The sequence below is a fragment of the Fusarium falciforme genome, chromosome 6 (genome assembly GCF_026873545.1).
Source record: "Fusarium falciforme chromosome 6, complete sequence".
Classification (NCBI taxonomy): Eukaryota; Fungi; Ascomycota; class Sordariomycetes; order Hypocreales; family Nectriaceae; genus Fusarium; species Fusarium falciforme.
Genome location: NC_070549.1, coordinates 2,188,955 through 2,203,069, shown reverse-complemented (window position 1 = coordinate 2,203,069; position 14,115 = coordinate 2,188,955). Strand labels below are relative to the sequence as shown.

Sequence of the window (14,115 nt, the reverse complement as noted above, 5' to 3'; positions counted from 1 at the left end):
GCCGCCATTCGCAAGCAGTCCGCCCTCCGCCTCCTCGCCTCTTTCCTCTCCTGGGAAAGAGCGTACCTATCCCTTGGACAAGGAGACTGGAAAGGCCCCCGCCAACTGTACAGTGTCTAAGCTGCACCGGCCCAGTCTTGCCTGCGTGCTCTCTTTCGGTACAGTACAGGGCAATTCCCAGGGGCGACTTGTGAGCGAATGCTCCATGGGCCGGGGGGGCTGAAAGTGCAGCGGATGAGTGGTAGGTTCCAGCACCCGAAAGACCCCCGCTGTTTAGCGGGCTTGGATGGAGATTGGGGAGGAGTGGAGGGGAGGAGAGGAGAGGGTGAGGGTTCAGCATGGAGCGGCGGGCGGGTGGGGGGGCGTGTGGTCCAGGTTCTTTGCAGGGCGTACAGGAAGGGAATGGAAGGCACCTCACCTCACCTCACCCAGCTAGCACGGGCGGGCAAAGCACGTAAACCAGGGTCGTCGCTGGGTGCGGTGTCAGCTGGAGGACGCCACGACGGCCCTGGTCTAGCACGTCTAAGCAGGTTGAGTAGACGCCCGCGACCTCGCAAAGCCCCCGTTGACCTGCTGGTGGTACCAGGTCTTTATATGGGACGGCCAGGCAAGCTGCAGGTATCGCGATACATGGCCGGGCGGTACCTGCCTAGAGTACCTACCTTACCTCTGGGCACACGGCGCAAACTGGCCCACGGCCGGGCGGGTGTGCGTGTGCGATGTCCGAGAGAGGAATCGACACTCGGCCAACGGAACGGCAGCCCATGGCTTCATGGAGCCAACCTACACACGGAGTCCAATCCAGGCCAGGGCTTCTCATCAGTCTCCAGAAGGACCATCGACAGGCGCTACCAGGTACATACACCTCTCATCCATGGATGGATGGATGGGTGGGTGGATGGGGCTACCGGTGGGACACCCCTACTGCTTGCTGCGTGTACGGTACGTCTGCGAGAAACTACGGACCTCCACTACCTACGTTTAGTACCTACAGAGAACGACGACACTACGAACTGAACTACACACGCAACCACCAGCCATGGACTGACTGAGCTCATTCTGTTGACTGCTTCTCTTTTCTACCTCCCCTTCCCTTTCCCTTTTCTTCTTTCCTTCCCGTTTAGTTTCCCTTCCCTAATTAACTCGTCTACCCATTCACAACCTCCGTCGTTGTCCAACATCTCCTCTTCCCTCCGAACAACACCAATTGATACTCTAGTCCCGGTCACCTCCTACATCCGACGACACTCCTCGAAATACCACGACTGCCGCTCTCTCGACCTTAAAGAACCGACCTCGCACCGACTTCCTTCGCCTTCAGCTGGTCTGCTAAGTGTTGGGCGGTTTTGTTTTGATCGATAATGGCCCTGGTTTCCTTGCAGGCCTATTAAGCAAACGCAGCATCTGGCTCTTGACAAACGCAACCACCACCTGTTCCCTTCGATTCGAGATACCGCCGCACGCACGTATTCAAGCTCAGCGGGGCCCATTCGATTGTCGCCTTGCACAATAGCTATTCTGCGCCGCAACGGTCACCTTTCTAGCTTTGCCCGCACTGGAATTGTGTAGCTGAGAGGGCAACTTTGAAGCTTCACTCCATCTCGCAGGCTAACGCTTGGCGATTGTGATCTTCTGCTTGTGCTGCACCTCCTCGCCGGGACATTCAATTCCCCATGTCGGTTGGCATCTCGATTAACTCGTCCAATTTTCCTCCCTCTCCCATCCACAGCTCCGTCGGTCGGAAAGCAGGCTTCCCTCCCACGAGCATCAAGCTGCCTCCTCTTACCAACGACGTCAAGCTGCTCGGGAGCGGATTGAGGACTCCCCCATCAGACGAGATGAGCACTGTTTTCCAACCTCAGCTGGCTTCTTATGATAGCCATGCTATGCACAACTATCCTGCTGCAGTACCTCAAGCTGCCCGGGTAACCGCCGCCATGAACGAGACGAGGGGCTCTCAATACTACCGCTATCCCTCCGCCCAACCTCAACAACCACAACAACAACCCCAGACCCATCATGGCCACTACTCCTATCAACAGCAGCAGGCAACTCATCCGCAGCACGAACTCCATCCCGTCCCTCACGCCTCTCAGTCCCGAAACGGTTCCGTCTCGTCCGCAACGCAGTCGATTTGCTCTTCTCGACAGACACTCCGACCTTTGTCACCATCTTCTACATCAACCATGACACGGAGCAAGGACGAATCTGAATCGCTGGTCTCTCACAGCCTGCAGATCCCCAAGTGCATCAGCCCCGCAGGCGGCAATCTCTCAGATTTCGCTGCTCAGGTTGGTTTGTTCCTGTCTTCGATTTACGTGCGTGGGCTAACCTGCGTTAGATGACATGTTTGTTCTGGTTCGAGTCGATTGAAGAGCTCAAGCAGGCCGAAACTGTTCGCGCGAGGGGTCCCAATGCCATCATCTCCCGGCTGCCTACTCTAGCCAAGCCCTACGATCAGTTTCGCAAATGGGTCTACAACGTTCTTTCAACGACCCAAGTGACGCAAAATGTCATCCTGCTAGCCCTGCTGTTTATTTACCGGCTCAAGATGTCGACGCCCCAGATCAAGGGGCGCGCAGGAAGCGAATACCGGTTGCTCACAGTTGCCCTCATGCTCGGGAACAAGTGTAAGTGCATTACGACTCTGGACGTGAATTTCGGAAACTGACCTGGTATAGTCTTGGACGATAACACATACACGAACAAGACCTGGGCTGAGGTGTCATGCTTCGCAGTGCAGGAAATCCATGTTATGGAGGTCGAGTTCCTGAGCAACATGCGATACAATTTGGTGGCAACCGAGGACCAGTGGAAGGAGTGGTTGGACAAGCTGGCGTGCTTCCACGAGTACTACGAGCGGGCTACGCGACTGCCAGCGTCACCAATTCTCATCCCTTCGCCAACCAACAAGGCCTATCACTCACCCATCCCCTCACCGACGGCGATGCAGCCCGCCGTCAACCTGCCTGTCACGCCGACTGTCACGACAAGCAACTTTTCACCCAGCTCGAGCCACTCGGCAAATTGGAACGCCTACCATTCGAATGCCGTCTCCCCGCTCGCTACGAAGCCTAACCTTCAGTTTCCCGTGTCACGAAAGCGCAGCCCCGAGGGCGAGGTTATGGACCACCCTGCGAAGCGAGCTGCTGCCCCTCAGCGAGTCCCGGCCCCTGTCATGGCTCCTGTCAACCCAAGATCCAACGGCATCATGGAGCCGTCCAGGCTGCCTGTTCCTCACCTCACTGTGATCACCGAGCAGCCCCAGCCTACGTCGGCACCCTTTACTGGTGGCAACGTCGGCGTCAATGGATATCCTCAGGCGGCACAGCAGGTCGCAGCCACTCCTTCGGTTCACGTCTCTCTCCCTCCACTGCAGACCGGTGTGCGCGCCATGTCGACAGTCTATCCGCCGGCACCCGCGGCTATGGTTCAGCAGCCCCCTCTGCCTACTACGACGGCTGTTACCTTGTCCCAAGGTGGCTTTCCTTCTCACGCTCCAGCCAACTTTGGCACTCCTGCGAGACACGCCAGCCCTGGACGCCTTGTCCCATTCACCTCTTCACCAGTGCCCGACCAGTACAGCCAGGCTTCGACTGTCCACACCCCAATCGCACATACACCTATCTCAAACTCGCCGAGTGTCTACCTGCAGCAGCGACCTAGTCCGTACAAGCCTGTTCGTCACGTAAACACACTCCTGTACCCGCCTCCCTCGGCCTCACTGGAGCAGTATCACCTCTCGGTGCCAGTTCCTCCGAACCAGATGCACTATCAACCTCTGGGACGGCGCAACGACCTTCGGACTGGTATCGTGCCTGAGTTCCTCGTCTACAACCGCGGCCAGCCCCAGCACCAGGCGCTTCCGCATCACGGCCTTCCTCAAGGGCACTACCCGTCTTAGGGATGACGGGATTACCCTTCGACTGGCTTTGAGTCAACTGGAGTTACTCGACTCCAAACTTCTTTCTAAGGATTTGACAGACTTTGATGTGCGGGGACGGGGTCTAATCAAATTCTCGCAATCCTTCTGTTTTGCTTTTCGTCACTAGACTTTTTTGCTGTATTTAACCGAAATTATGGATGCATGGCCCAGGCGTTTAGGAAGGAAAGGAATCAGGCCTGGCAAGGCTCAGCAGGCCACCGGAACAGGGACTTCATAGGGAAAGGATCGAGGCATTATGGATCACGGTTGCATTTTTCTTGGCGTTATGTGGCTTTTGGGTGATGGACCTGGTGAAAGCCACTCGAGGCTGAAATGAATGGCACTCGGGGAAGTGCATTTGCGATGCGTCTGGCTGTCTGGAGTAGCAGCTCTCAGATCACGCAAGATCTCCAACATGGTTGGATCTCCTCTTGTAACGCCAGCGGAGGCATGGCGTTTCAATAGACTCAATGGAATGGTCAGCAATGACGGGACTTAGAATAGATGAGACATGGAAAGTCAATTGATGACCCTGCCGAGAGCGGTTGATTACCCAAAGCTTTGGAGTTAAATCTTGCTTGTGATGCGACGTGTGCTGTACGTTAGTAATTTGTTGGGAAAATGTATAATGCCTTGCTTCATGTCATGATTGTTGTGTGTTCAAGTTTCAGCATCCGTATCCATGGGAGGGAAAGGCATAAGAATATAGAAGAGTCATACTGTTAACCGGAGGCATAACTATCCGAAATCATTGTTTTCTATATCGTTTACAAAATCAACAGGGGCAAAACAACGTAGCTCATTGTTGAACACCGCTCCAAGTACATTACACCAAAGAAGTGGTATAATCTGACATATGATTAATCGTGTAGTTATGACGCTGCTGAGCGTTCATAGGAAAATACATATACCCTTTACAGGAACCTAAAGTTGCATCAATGTTGCAGGCTTCAGATAACCAAAGTTTCGCCTCTTTTTCTTCATAGCCCAGTTTAATTTGATGATAGCCCATCTCATTTCATTCGCGAACAATCGCAGCTGGAGTGAACAATCCGTCAATGGGCAAACGCGGGTAAAGTGGGTCATGAATGGACGACTCGAACGTCGTATCCACTTTAGCGTCAATCACCACAAGGGTGGAAGAAGCTACGTACCTTCTGCGAACATGGCTCTTTCCGCTTTCCACGGCAACCACCGAAATCAAGGAAGCCAACCAATCACTAATCTCACCAGCCACGTCCCTGCGCCTTAGTTCCCCACCTGTGCCACTTTGACTTGCGCCTGCCCACAACGACGGCACAGCAACCAGAACCTGCCCGTCTCCTCAGTCTCTCCCGGCGCCTCGTCCATTCTCTTCCCCAGCCAAAGCCTGGCAGCGTCAGCAGAGGCACTCGACAGCTCTGCTACACATTCGCTCTTGACCATCTTCCCAGTATCGCTTCCGAATATTCTTCCGTTTTCCGACCATCTCTTGTTTAGACCCGGATCTCTCTCATTTTTAGCCTATCCGCTGTGGTGGAAAGAAAGGGGCGGCGCGAAGCCAAGGACGAGACATTTGGCCCTGGGACTACCAACCACCGACAGACCGATACCCTTCTGCGCCGTCAAGGGACGCGATTGCATTCCAATCCCGAACGAGGCCCCTTTTACTACTTCCCTTGATCTCGCCCTCGACGCCGTGACGATTGACGGCTGGTTTGGCGATTGGTTCTGCGGAGGATTTGGACGACTCGACGACAACCTCGACGACGACGGCCCCTTCGAGAGGGATACGAACGCCGACGATCTGTTGGGCCATACTCTCGTTACGTCGCTCGTTTTTGGACGGCATATGCCCCTCGATCCCCTCGTTATCCTTTAATAGGCGATACCCTACGATCCTCCCGACGACCGCCGGCCTGCGAGCCTGATCCGCCCATCATGTCCTCCTTCGGCGACTTTAGGTTCATCTGCGAGATTGCCCCTCTGCCACTATGCGCACAAGTCGGTCCTGTCATCGAGGCCTCTGGCCGCGTGGGCATTGAGCCCGAATGCTATGCCCGCAACATCGAGCTCGCCAACACCATCATCTTTGAAGGCGCCGCCTCCGTTATGCACATCGTCGCCCTCATCATGACCGTCATCATGATTCTTCACGTGCGAAGCAAGTTTACTGCTGTCGGACGCAAGGAGATTCTCAGCTTCTTCTACCTGTACATGCTTCTGACCGCTGTGTCCCTCATTGTCGACGCCGGTGTGGCCCCTCCTGGCAGCGACCCGTACCCGTACTTTGTTAGTGTACAGAACGGACTCAGCAGCGCTGTCATCACCTGTCTACTCATCAACGGATTTGTCGGTTTTCAGCTGTACGAAGACGGCACACCCCTGTCAGTGTGGATGTTGCGTGTCTGCTCCCTGGTTGCCTTTGCCATCAGTTTCCTCGTTTCGCTGGCAACGTTTAAGAGCTGGGCCGGACTCGGGCCCAACAAGACTATCGGCCTTTTTGTTGTTCTATACCTCCTCAACGCGATCCAGCTCTTCGTGTATGTGGCTATGCAGATTCTGCTGGTGACGAGGACGCTGCAGGATCGCTGGCCCCTTGGAGACATCGCCTTCGGTATCTTCTTCTTTGTTGCTGGACAGGTTCTCCTTTATGCATTCAGCGCCAAGATTTGTGTCGCTATTAGCCACTACATTGACGGTCTGTTCCTTGCAACTGTATGCAACTTGTTGGGCGTTATGATGGTTTACAAGGTATGTCTCGATCAAAAGGGAAGCTTTCACTATAGAACACTGCTAACATTGGATAGTACTGGGATTCCATTACCAAAGAGGATCTCGAATTCTCGGTGGGCACAAGGATGAACAACTGGGAGGTCAAGGAGCTGTTGCCCGAGGAGGAGCGCAGGGCAACTGTCTTCTCAGAGGACCCCTACGGCCACTCCAGCTCATATGATCTGCCCTATTCGCCAAGCGCAGCACGATACTCGGCCAAGTACTAAACGCTTCGACCTTGACGCGACCTTGATGCCAGTAACGAGACTTTTTTCACACAATATTTTTTTCGACGCCTGAAGCGCATCCATCTGACCCCGAAACCGCGGAGGAATGGGTTCTGGGCACAAACTGTTTTTTGGACTTCCTTTTTACATTGCGTGGCGTTTTCAATGGATCATACCTGAGGTACGGTGGTCGGACTTTGGCGGGCAACCGGCGGTAAACGAAAACTGGGGTGGATGAGATCAGCAAGCAGAAGGAGAAGGGATGAGGCAAGCGAGCAAGGCATGATAATACGTGGGCTGCATTAACAGCCGGGATGATGGGATGAGATGAGGGTCTTAGCGACAAGTAGTGATTAGTGACTCTTGCATACAGTATATACATATAGTTTATATAACCTATAACATAACGACCGTGTCAGTAATTACCAATGCTTCAGGTGGTTCTGGTGGCGGCTGGAATAAGGATCGTGTAAATGAGCCATGCCATCCCTGATGGGAATACGACGTTGATGGATCCATACTACTACAGTATAGTGATGAGTGGGACGGGCGACAGATAGATGGCCCTGACTCGAGTGCATATGATGTGCAGTAGAGGTCGTTTCGCAGCAAATAGAAACGAGACGGACTCGAGTAAGGTTCGTGTTTCCAAGCAAAGGTTCGCGAGTGAATAGCCACGAATAGCGAATAGCTTGGCAAAAGGTACGTCATCCGTTACCAATGATAGGCACCTCGAGTTGGGTTGGCTGGTATTTGTCACGGGTTGAGTACCCACTCGGCGGCGGTCTCCGACACATTTCAGCTAGGTAGGGGGGATACGAACGATAGTTGGTTGTCGTCGGCGATAAGAATGTGAAAGGACGGAATGCTAACCGCGGATTTGCGCAGCCAGTGAGCGTCAAGCAGACTTATTCCGCGTGGCGCACATGGGGATGCAGGACAGGAACCCGAGTAATATTGGCAGGATCTCTGCATGCATAGGCGTGAGGTGTACTTTGCTGTACCAGATCAATTCAATGAGCGAACCGAGGGCGTGACGAGACTATCGCGCCAGGCTGGGACGCCACAAAGACAGGGGAGGCGTGGGGATCCATCTGTTGGTACGGTGCTGTACTGTGCTGTACTGGGCTGGGCTAGGTTGGTTGGTGGTATAGCGGGAGAGGAGGAAAAAAAAAGGGTGGGAACATGGTCAGCTGGCATTGGATTGGATTGTTGGCTGCTTGTTTCCTCGGGGGCGGCTCTCTTTTGGATGTGGATGCGGATGAGATGGATGGATGGGATGGGGCCTCAGTTCAACTTTACGGTGAAATGGGTGACTGATTGGACCGTGAGTGTTTCCAAATACGACGCACTCACTCTGGAGCGAGCCTTTCTCCCCAGCTAGAGTTGAATCATATTGGGTGTCTCCATATATCCGGTTTCGCGTGTGTGTACACACGCTAGGTACGTTGTCTCCGCCCCGTATCAGCAATTTCTGGCTCATTTGTACATACCTAGGCTAAATAATTGATACTCTGTTCACATGAACGCAAATGCAAGTGCAGGGTCAAAGAGAGAAGCCGATCAGAGTGGACGTGACACTTGGACTCTCTCCCCCGTATCGTTGCATCTCCCTCAAATCTCGCGTCTATCCAGGGCGCCACAAAGGTGCTTTGCCCCAAATTGCCTCGCCTAGGTGAGAGGTACTCTCCTTCCTCCTTTGCGGCATCGGTTGCCTATAGTCTCCTCGCACGTGATGATACACTAGTTCCAAAGAGGACGGTGGTGACGAGCAAGGGGGGTGGCCTGTCGGCTTTTTACGTTTCGCTTGCTGCGTTGCTGGGCTCGGTACCCGTCCGCTGGTAAAGAGGTCGCCGGGTATCCATGGCTCGCAGCTGGGGGTACCTAATGCGTCGATATCTACACTGTACGGTTTGCCCGTTGAGGGAAGAAGCATGGAGCTGAGCGAGGGAGAGGGAGAGGCCGAGCCTGGGCAAAGATAAAAGAAACAAGATGAGGACCAGGGTGCATACTTTTGCACACATGGTTGATGCATGATTGGCGTGCTTAAAATCGATGGCGAAAGATGCCATGCGACAGCGTTTTGGCATTTTCTTCGAGGCCAAAAAGCCCGAGGCTCTCTCAATGGCCAGCTAAAACAAGGGTATGGGGGGGGCGTCTAGCCGTGAAAAACAACCGAGAGCGAGCGAGTAAGCAAAGGAAGGGAAGGAAAAAAAAAAGATACATTGCCCATCCCATAGGTATGTCGAGCCAAGCAAAAAGTACAGTGCCAACTAACCGCGATTGTATCAGTTACGTACCTTGCTTCCTGGCTTCCATACCTGGCCTTAGTAGCCTTTTTCTATTCCGCATTCACACGTAAATCCTCTCTTCTCATTTGACCCATGGTTTCGGTTGGCCGAGAAGTTTAGTACCTAGCAGCAGCAGCAGCTGGCACTGGCACTGGCACTGGCAGTCCAGTCCTTCCTGACTGACTGACGCCTTCCCTCCTAACCACAACCTTACTAAACTTATCTCTCTTTTTCCTTTTCGCCTTTTTTCTTTCCCTTTCTGCATCTCCTCTCCGACGGGATCTCTCCCACACACTTTTTCCTTTACTCTCTCTCAAGGTGCATCCGGCCAAGCTTATCCGCCTATAGGCTTTCTGTCTGAAGCCTATTTTTTTTTCTTCCTTCTTACTTTTTCCCTTAATTATCTCCCTCCCTCCTTCCGACTCCGACCCCGATTTTCTCGCCTTTTTTATTCCGTCATCTCACCCACCAAAAAGGCCTATCGCCGCGCCGCAATCCCTATCCAGCCCAGGCCTTTTTTTCTTGACTACCTATCACCAGGCAACAAATTGCGCGCCACGGTCGTGCAACGTTCCACGCAACGCGTCCGCGTTCTTCACAATCAATTTCCACCATCGCAGCGATCGGTCTCTCTATCGCGTCCTCGGTTTCACCACCTTCTTCTGGTTCGCTCGTACCCGCTTACCTCTTTTTTTTTTCCTGATCTCTTTTCCCTCCCCAGGCTCCCTTTGTTTCCGCGCCCCTCGAGCAAGTCAGGAAACAAGGTGCGCTCCAAACCAGGGGGTGTGGCCCACGGCGCAGAGTGTGGGCTCATTTGCGCGACCGGGGGTGGTGGAAGCGATTTCGAAAAAGGGTCTGACTGTTGGGTTGAGCCCGGTTTTTTCCAAGACACGCCATTGACGACGCAGGGAAGCAGTCAGGAAGAAGAAAAGAGAGAGAATCAGTCGTGACGACTATCGAGCTTTGCGTGACGATACTCGAGCCGCTTGCTTTCCTTTTTCTCTTGCAGAACTGCACTGCTCGTGGGAGGCGATTGTCATCTTGCGCAAACCTTGGCTACTATCGGCCAATCTGGGTCAATCGGATTGACTTGAGGATCGACACCCTTTTTCGTCCTACGCACCATCCTGCTCCTCATTTCCAATTCCCAGCCCATCGCCTCAGCTTGTCCTTTTTAGGCGGTTCGTCCAATTCCCGCCCGCTTTGAGCACGCGCCCCACGACTCTATTTTGGCCCTCGGACCATCGGACTGGAGCCACGTCGATCTTCCAATTCCTCCGACTCGATCTGGTCTCTCGAACTTTTTTTTTTTTCCTGGTCTAGGTAGGTAGTGGGACGCCTCGGCCACCTGTCGCTGGGTGGCTCCCTTTCATTTCATCCACACAAACTCGGTCACGTGCATCCCGAATCTGACCTCGACTCTTCACTTAGACAAACACCATCAATACTCAATTAGATGAACTATCGACAGTTCACTCGCGCAAAGTCTCGCTCTTGCTCACAAGACATTGAGGATAACTACTAATTCACACCGGCCCCATATGGCCTCAACAGAGGAAGCTGCCGCCATGGCTGCGCTCCCTCTTGAGGAGCACAAGTCTGTCTGGGACGAGACGGAGCGCAATTTCTGGGCTAAAATTCGTCGCCAACGAGAAGCAGAGAATAGCAAGGCAGAACAGGAGTATCAGCAATCGGTAACCGAAATGCGAATGAAGCTTAGTGAGCTTACGGGGCGGCGGACCGAGCTGACCGAGTCGCAAACCCGCCTGGCTCGAGAACTGGCAAAGGTCGAGGCCGAGCTGGCTCGTGTATCTGAAGAATGCGAGGAGAAGGCAGCTCGACTTGAGTGCATCGAGCAGGATCACCGAAAATCACGACAAGCGCAGGCTGAAAGGCAGCAGGAGATTTGGAGGACGATGCGTCGGTTTTTCAAAGAGAAGAGAGGCGAGGAGCTGGGTTCCGAGGATTCTGAGGACCCTGACGCGGAACAGTTTCTTCTTCCCGAGGATATGCCAGGCCTGTCCATGACGAATGGAGCCTCTACTCGACCAAACACCGCCGATGGTCTCACGGAGGCGACAAGCGTTCAGCCCACTGATGGAGAGAGCATGGAAGGCATTGAGCATCACGAGAACAACACCGCCCGCGACACGCCCACGCCCGATGCCATCGTGGATGTTGTCGATGCTGACGGCAATGTCATTGGACCAGTGCAACGGATTGAGCCCTGGAATCAGTGGGTCGAGGGAATCCAAGAACTTGAGATCCTACGACCCGTCAAGATTCGTCGAGGCCGCCGTTTCAACGACGCACATCTCGCTAGTATCTATGAGCGATCCGAGGCAAAGGGTGTCAAGTGGTTGGCTTGTATGATCCAAGCGACTGGAGAGATTCAAACCAAGCGATGCCATTCATGCGACAAGAATCAAGGGGCATTTGATGATTGCATTATCGTTGGAGGGGACCTGTTCCAGAAGTGCGGTAACTGCGAGTGGAATCGCCAGGGCTGCCATGATGCTTCTGGAGAAACGATTGACATACTGGCTTCCAGAGAGCGGGCGCGACAACAAAAGGAGTCCAAGGATGCACAGGCGAGAGTCTCACCCGAACCCGAGGCTCAGACACAGCGCGTTGAGGCTCAAGCAAGACCTGAACCTACGCCTCAACCTGAACCCCAGCCAGTTCACAGAGTCGAGGAACGAGCCAGACTTCCTTCACATCGGCCATCGCCTCAGCCTGTACCTCAACAGGCTCCTGAGCGAGTATCTCAACAACCTTACGAACGATCTCCCGAGCGACTACCTCACCGAGTTCCTGAACGAGCTCCTGAACAACTACCCGAACGAATTCCTGAGCGACTACCCGAGCGGCTCCCTGAACGACTATCCGAGCGACTGCCCGAGCGACTACCTGAACGACTGCCTGAGCGACTGCCTGAACGTCTTCCTGAACGCATACCTGAACGAATTCCTCCGCAGGGTCCCGAGCACCCTCGTGAACCAGCTCCTCAGCGAGTTATTGAAAGAATTGCAGGACCAGCCTCTGTACAAGTTCTGGAACGTGTTGTAGAGCCGGTTTACAGACCAGTCTACGAGCCTTCACCCGTGCCCTCCAGCCAGCCTACACCGGTGCCCAGACCTGATCTTGCCCCTGAGCGCATGATAGATCCTGTGGTAACGCCTCTACCGCCCATCCAACTCCAACCTAGATCAGAGGCTCCTCGTTCTGCTCTTCCTTCGCATCCCCCCCGCTCCGTTCGCCCCGACATTCTTCAGCCTACTACTGAGTTTGATACCCCCGTGAAGGATACCAGGGCCCACGACGGCTTCCAACCGGCACGCGAGCCAGAGCAGATGCCGACACCTCAAGAGTATCGAGTGACCCCTGGGTTCACCCCGGCCAACGTGAGAAGTCGACCTCCCTCGGCCGAAAAGGAACGACCAACACCAGCGTCCATGCCAATTGAGCCCTCACCTCAACCAACCGAGTCTCCTCCTTCCGAGGAAGCTTTGGAAGAGATTTCACGCGAAAATCTGGTTCTTAGACACAACGGAGAATATTACACATATCCCGAGTGTGTTGAAGGCGTGCCTCTGGCTAAGGTGGACGAAAATCATCCCTACTGGGAGTCTAACTGGCCTAACGTGAGAACACTGATCGAGCCTCAACTGGCTCGATGGCGCGAAAAGCACCAGGCTGCAATCGAGGCCGGCCCCAAGCAAGAGAAGGGTGGATCGTCAAAGTATCAGATTGGCAGACAGGTCAACCGTGGCATCAAGATCCTCGAGTTCCATGAGACAGGCCCCATCAGCCCATATCAGCTACTCAGCAAGAAGTACACTCAATCAGGAAAGGGCGGTATCACCTCCTACGACACACTGTTCCGTCTATCAGAAACAATGTCAGAACTGGAAAAGTTCAAACTTGACATCGAACCTGTTGAGTGGATGCGCCAGCGTCTCCATGAGTTGATCCTGGCCGAAGGACCCAGCTTTAACCTCCCCCGAACGGTTCATGACTTCTACCATGACCCGAAGCTGACTGCACTGCGATATAAGCATGGTTTCAAGAACATTGGAAGGCCTTCAGGGTTGAAAGCCCGTCAGAGCCAAGGTAGTCCCAGCAATACACCCAAGCCCCTGAAGAAGCGCAAGAGCATGCATTCTGTCGTCAGCACGCCACGCGAGGCTTCCTTTGTCGATCAGTCCCCTTTGGCTAGCCAGATTCCTATGGGCCCCGAAACCCCTTTCAGTACTCATCTGAACAAGAAGCCCAAATACTTGTCGCCTGTTGCGGGTCCGATTCATGACGAGTTTCACTCCGATGCCTGGTCTGACACAGATTCTTGCAGCGGTGGAGAAATCACCAGGGATGACTGGCGACTGTACCAAGTCAAGAACCGATTCTTCACGAGCTCGACTACAGTCACTCAGTACTGGACCTGGCTCCAGTCAGCAGGTTGCTTTCAGCATCAAGTCCTGAAGGACGTTAAGCCCGTTACTTGGGGGCTCTTCAAAGATCACATTGATTTCCACGTTAACCTCGACGAGATTGAGGAACTGGTCTGGAACATTGAGGCGCTCCGCATTCACATTGTCATGAAGAAGGTTAGCGCCAGTACGGATGGGGATAGAGGGCCTCGTGGAGACGTAATGGCGTCTTTCAAGCGGGATCGAACAATGAGACGGTTCCTGTTCTTTTGCCGGGAGAGGGGAGTCAAGATGCTGCGGCAGACAACGTGAGTGCACCCCTATTTCGTGTTGTGAGAAGTACAATGCTAACTGGGATGAAGCGAGGAAATTGACCGTCGATGGCAAATGATGAATTCAGAGCTGCTTCAGGATGCCCGCGGCGAGTCGAGCAAGGACTTGGTGGATTAGTTTTGACCCCTGCGAGAACTGCTTGAATCACCCTGATA

The 14,115-nt window shown here is 53.9% G+C and overlaps 3 protein-coding genes across 3 annotated transcripts; all 3 read left to right on the top strand.

Moving 5' to 3' along the window:
• Positions 1-1,673: 1,673 nt before the first annotated feature.
• NCS54_00826100 (Hypothetical protein) lies at positions 1,674-3,904 on the top strand (the record flags this gene model as incomplete). The annotated part of the gene is made up of 3 exons (XM_053153656.1): positions 1,674-2,291; positions 2,342-2,630; positions 2,682-3,904. 3 exons carry the CDS (start codon positions 1,674-1,676, stop codon positions 3,902-3,904), a joined length of 2,130 nt encoding a protein of 709 aa, XP_053009631.1.
• Positions 3,905-5,845: 1,941 nt separating this feature from the next.
• Positions 5,846-6,906, top strand: NCS54_00826000 (Chitin synthase export chaperone; the record flags this gene model as incomplete). The annotated part of the gene is made up of 2 exons (XM_053153655.1): positions 5,846-6,658; positions 6,715-6,906. 2 exons carry the CDS (start codon positions 5,846-5,848, stop codon positions 6,904-6,906), a joined length of 1,005 nt encoding a protein of 334 aa, XP_053009630.1.
• A 3,832-nt stretch (positions 6,907-10,738) lies between these two features.
• NCS54_00825900 (Hypothetical protein) lies at positions 10,739-14,077 on the top strand (the record flags this gene model as incomplete). Its single annotated transcript, XM_053153654.1, has 2 exons — positions 10,739-13,935; positions 13,990-14,077. The coding sequence occupies 2 exons, from the start codon at positions 10,739-10,741 to the stop codon at positions 14,075-14,077; spliced, it is 3,285 nt and encodes a 1,094-aa protein (XP_053009629.1).
• Between the last annotated feature and the right edge of the window lie 38 nt (positions 14,078-14,115).